The sequence below is a fragment of the Myotis brandtii genome, unplaced genomic scaffold (genome assembly GCF_000412655.1).
Source record: "Myotis brandtii unplaced genomic scaffold, ASM41265v1 scaffold151, whole genome shotgun sequence".
Lineage (NCBI taxonomy): Eukaryota > Metazoa > Chordata > Mammalia > Chiroptera > Vespertilionidae > Myotis > Myotis brandtii.
In genome coordinates this window covers 2,025,636-2,031,395 of record NW_005355461.1, presented here as the reverse complement: position 1 = coordinate 2,031,395, position 5,760 = coordinate 2,025,636, and the positions used below count along the sequence as shown (strand labels likewise).

Sequence of the window (5,760 nt, the reverse complement as noted above, 5' to 3'; positions counted from 1 at the left end):
AATTTGGCTTCAACATTATTTTTTTTCTTAATTAATTAACTGATTCATTAATCCAGGTTTTGAAAGTCCTTTGTGTTACTGTGTTTTTTTTATGCTACTGGAGCTAAGATTAACAGTTTGATTCCCAGAGTGTTAATAAGTTTCACCCCCGAATAAAGGTTTGTATCAGATAGACATATATAGTACCTAAACAAAAGTGACTACTTAGAAAATAAATAGTTTGCTTTTGGATTATTATTTACTAACCTTTATCTCCCTTCACACAACAACAAAAATGAACCAAAAATATTTCTACTTCACTTCTCATAACTAGTACAAAAAGTAAGCTGGTGACAAATAATCAACTACTTTTAATAGATCAATCCTTGGGACGATAAAACAATGAGGAGATCTTCTGATTAATAGGCAGGCAGCACTATTACAGGACATAGCCCAGGAATAAAATTTGCCTTATTTAATTAACATATCCTTCCTGCTCAACCTTGGAAACCATCTATGAACAGGAGCCTGAGCAGAGACCCCCTCCTCACAGCTTAGTCATGATGCAAGCAGCCATACACTGTGCGAGTCTTGTCTTGAGACAGGAGAGAGAGAGAAGAGAAGAGATTGGTTAATACTACTTATTTCTTTGTCCTCTTCACCAAATAATTTGGTTTATAGCCCATCTTTTTAAAAAAAAAAACCATAGGGTCCAGATAGCCTATTTTGACAGCTAACTGTAGGTGATTTTGGAGGAGAAAAATGTAAAACAAACCACTTCTTCCTTCTTTACTCTGGTTCACTTACAGGCCTTCTAAAACAACTGTCAGGAAAAATGAAGTTTTTTAAAAGATGCGTAAATTTATTAAAACTTTGAAGACATTTAACAATTTATTGAAGTCAGAAATATAAATTCTTAACTCTAAAACACAAAAATTCAATTTCAAAGGCTTTAGAAAGAATTCCTTATAAAGGGTTAGTACTACATTCTTTGTTAGGGTGGTACTTGGAACACTTCCCATGTCATTTCACCATTTCACCCCTGAACCATTGCCTTGATAAACTGACCAGCAGTAGCACATGAAATTGTGGAGAGATGAGAGTCTCATATTCATATTTATCTAAATGTAGCAAGTAGCACCGGGTTTCCCATTTAATGAAATGCCGTTTCTTTGATAATTCCTTGGAGGAATAACCCTTTGCATTCCCATTTTCCCCAATCAGAGAAGAGCCACTCAGGTGCCTTTGTCCTAACACACCTTTAAGTATTTGTCAGGAGTTAAAACACTGGCTGAATTATCACCGGAGGAGTCCTTACAGGGATGCAGGTAAAAATGCCTCAGAAAGTGCTTTACTCTGTTTTGTTCACATCTCAAATCCACTTGGCTGGTCACAGGTAGGCAGGTGGAAATTGGTTAAACACTTTGCAACCAGGATTTTTATCCACAAGCAGATTAAGATGATGAGTATAAGGCATGACGTCAGAAGCGGGGCCAGCAGTCTGCCCCGAGGCGGCGGTGCAGGCATGAAGTTGTGACAAAAGCCATCCCAGCCACCTTGCGCCTCCATCCAGGTGCGGTGCTTCTCCGTGAGCCAACTGCACAGGAAGGTGACCAGGCGCTGGCAGTCCTGGTCAACGGTGGCATCCCATTCCCTGCGTGCCTGCGAGTGGCCTGGCGGCGGTCTCTCCAGCAGGGCCCCCGCGAAGGACACGAGCGCCACCACGCTCAACCAGTTGGGGTCTGTGCCGTCTGGAACTAGCGACTCTACCTGGTCCACCATCTGCTCCAGGCGGTTTCTCTGCCTCCGGGACCAGGAGCGTGGGGTACCCAGCCACGAATGAGCAGCCAGGGAGCGCATCAAGGTGGCCTCGGGCGTGGACGGCTGCTGCGGGGCGGTGCCGCGCCTTCGGGCGCGGTGTTCCAGGAAATCGGTCAGCAGCCGTTGGGTGCGCAACTTCAACTCGTCGTCCTCCATGGCCTGGCGTCTCAAGGGAAATGAATTTTTAAAATGAAAATTAATCAAGTCAAATCTACCCTTATTACTAGGAAACAACTCAAAGCAGCAAGTGTCCCACTTACAGATTCATGGTCAAGTGCATTGCTGTGAGAACTAAATGGCAACCCACACAGAGTTCTCAGACAAACAAGTCCATCATGAATAGCATTAGTAATACTGGTTACCATCTCTGTCATACGCTATAGGATATTCTCGAGCGTATCATCTTATCCAATCTTCCCAGTAAACTTCAGAGAAATAACTAATACTTTCTGTATTTTGTGGATAAAAAAAAAGTCTTACCAGGTTAAGTAACTCATAAATTCCACCATGTCACGTCCCATCTTTAAACTTTAGGATAAAGTTCAGTCCTTTTAGCATGGCATAAAAGGTCATGATCTGTCTCCTGGTAACTCCTGCAGTGGTCCCACACATACCTTTTTAAAACATCACATTCCTTTCCTGGTATCCACCAACCCTATTCCTTTGTATAAGTTGTTTCTTCTTCATTAAACACCTTCCCTCTAGTCTAACTCCTGTCCACCTGGCTGACTTCTACTCATTTATCAAGACTCCATTCAAGCATCACCTCTTCTAAAAGAAACCATCCTTGACTGTTCCTCATTCACCTTCTCCAGAAACAGGTTGTCTCCTCTCTACTCACTCTTTCACAAATTTCATCACATGGCACCAAGCTTGGTCTGCCTCCTGCCCCTCCATTTGGATGCTGAGAGAGCAACAATAATTATTTCTCACTCAGCTCTATTTTAGCAGCATATTGCACAATATCTGATACACGATGGGTACTCTATATAAGGTGGTAAAATGAAAGAAAAAATCAGATGATGAATAATGAAACACAAGTAATAAGCAACACACAGAAACTGAAACCCAAGATTTCTGAATCCAAGTTCTTTATATAGCAGACATTTGAAAGAAACCCTACTATTTTCTACATTTCCTACTAAATACTGGAGACAGAAAGTTGACGAAGGCATGATGCATGACCTAAAATACAAATATACACATGCTGTCATGCCTCAAGATTGCCAATTATTATAAAACTATTAGACACATTATTTACAATATAGTCTTCCTGGCTCTATGCAATTGCTCAGAGTTCCCTGCACACAGGAATCAGCCTTTGTCTTTCTGTCTTAGGTATCTGGCTGTACCCCTGGTGGTAATATCCTGAACTTTTCACCACCTTAGCAAAACCATTACACAGGCAAAAATGCACAAAGGAAACTTGCAGTTGTTACAGAATGCATAATTAGCCATCATTTTCAAGCTCCTTTGACTCTGCAGAACTTGATTCTGCAGGCAGGGTTCAGGGGTGATCCTGAGACTAAATGTTTTAAAGTTCTCTTTAGATGATTATCATATAATAAAACATTCTATGAAGCCAGACAAATTGATTGTGGTTTCTAGCAATGCTCTTCATGTCATCAACCCAATCCAGAAAGTCTTTAGATTTTTTGCATAATAAAAAGTAAATATATTTTATTTGTAGTCATTAGTGAATTAAATCTATATATATAAAAGCCTAAGCGACTGAACGACCAGTGGACGGGTTGCTATGATGTGCACTGACCACTAGGGAGCAGACGCTCAATGCAGGAGCTGTCCCCTGGTGGTCAGTGTGCTCCCACAGCCAGCCTCCTGCGGCTAGCCAACCTCCCACGGCCCCTCCCCGTGGCCAGCTGGCCCTATCCCACCCCCCCCTCTTCAGCCCCAATCGCCAGCCAGGCCAAGGGACCTCACCTCAGCACGAATTCATGCACCGGGTCTCTAGTGTTAGAACTAAAAGCTATTTAAGAAAGCAAAACAAAATACACAATTTCTCCTCTTGTTGAGGGTCAGTTTTAAAATAACAAGTAATTCAGACAGAAGCTCCACTCTGAGATCTGAAGCATGATTGAGTTAGATGGGATCTTTCATATCTGGAGTGAAATATTTGCATATTCATAGGGGAGATGCCAGCAGGCCCATCAGCTGAAAAATGCCCCCTCATAGGCCAGGCAGGCCATTGCCTTACCCCAAGGTCAGAAATGTTCACCACATAGTGTGCCTATCAAATGCAGGAACAGGCCCTTGGAAAGATGGTTGTCAAATGCACTGGGTTAATTGAAGAGAGCTCTCTAATGTTCTCTTTTACAAGGACATAAAAAGTTTGGAGAAATACAAGAAAGAAAGGGGTCAGTAAGAAAGATAATGAAAATGGAAGAGAAAGCTATCTCAATTTTATTTAAGGCCTTCCCTGCCACAGAAAAATGCCATCTTTCCCAATCTTTTATTTTAACTTCCTCCTAGAAATAGAAAATAAATCTTTCATTTGAGCTTATTATTATATGAATTTTTTTCTAGTTACAATAAACTTTTTCTTCTATCCAGTCTGTACTATATCACAAGAATATTGCATTTTTCCATATGCTGCCTTGAAACTGTTTCAAGCTCATTTTAAGGATTTTTATTAGTCCAGGAAACATGTCTAATTTTAATTAACAACAATTAAGTGCCTACTATATAGAAGGCACTGTGTGCTAGGAGCTGTGGAAAATATAAAGATCAACAAATACAAGGAAGAAATTGAAGAGAAGGAAGCGGATGAAGAAAGAACATGCAATGTAGGCATGAGATGTATATTAAGATAATGCTAATTTCAGTGACTTAATCCAACAGAAATTTATTTCTTACTTATATCAGCCTAATGCATGTTTTACTGGTCTGCCAAAACTTTCCTCCATACAGTGATTCAGGGACTTAGTCACCTTCTATCTATGGCTCCACCGTCCCCTAGGGTCCAGACAGAAGAGAAAAAGTGGAGAAAGCAAACAATCTTTAGATTGTTAAGCAACAATTCATTAGACCAAAAGCAATAGAGATCTATAATTGGTAAGAACCAGGCATATAGTTGATTCTGCCTTAGATGAAAGAGGGATTGAGAAATGCAGCCAGGCCTGGGCAGCTGCTTCCTGCTGTCACCAGAAGCAGGACTCTCTGGTTAGACAGCTTGCCCGAAGCCACCGCATACCAGCACTATCATGAATGTGCACCAAGGAACAAGGGAGGCCCATGGACCTTGAGCGTTAGAAGGGCTTACGCTGGCTAGGCACCGATTGTTCGTGTTGAGATTGTAGTGGCTCAAAGCAATTTCCTGGCCTGAGAGCCTCCAAGTAAATGTTTACTGGACCTTACTGATCTTTACTGACCTTTGAGACTGTCTGCTGCGTAACTGCCATGCTTTACTGAGGGCAAGATGTGTATCTAAAACTGAATACAAGTGGACAAGGCCAGGACTCGGTGTGCCTCTTCAAGAAAGAGACTCCACTTGACCCCCACCCCAAATAATTCATATTTTTGTCTAGCATTTTCATTTGTGTGTCGGCCCCTCCTGCAGATCCTGAACTCCGCCATGCAGGTCGTGGCAACAGCTAGCTAGCTATCTCTGCCTCAGAAGAGATGCAGCATCGAGGACTTCAATTTCAACATTGATGTTAATTTTTTTTAATTCTAGTTGGATAAAGTGGTTAAAAATATGGGTCCTAATTTGAAGGCATGATTGTAGGTTAGACACAGAGCCATGCCTTCAGTAGGCACTTGGACCATTTTTCTTAAGTTATCTAATTATTTTGAAGGAAACAAATATTTCATACAATACCCAAAACGAGAGTTACTGGAAAAGATACACTTGTCTCATGTGTATAGCTTTCACTAAACAGGGTCTGGATTAGAATGATCTATAATAAGATATTAGCATAGTCATATCCAGGTACTAGAGTT

The 5,760-nt window shown here is 41.3% G+C and overlaps 1 protein-coding gene across 1 annotated transcript; it reads right to left on the bottom strand.

Annotated features, from left to right (window-relative positions):
• Positions 1 to 1,344: 1,344 nt before the first annotated feature.
• LOC102250084 (bcl-2-like protein 10) lies at positions 1,345 to 1,956 on the bottom strand. The gene has a single exon (XM_005861462.1). It carries the CDS (start codon positions 1,954 to 1,956, stop codon positions 1,345 to 1,347), a length of 612 nt encoding a protein of 203 aa, XP_005861524.1.
• Between the last annotated feature and the right edge of the window lie 3,804 nt (positions 1,957 to 5,760).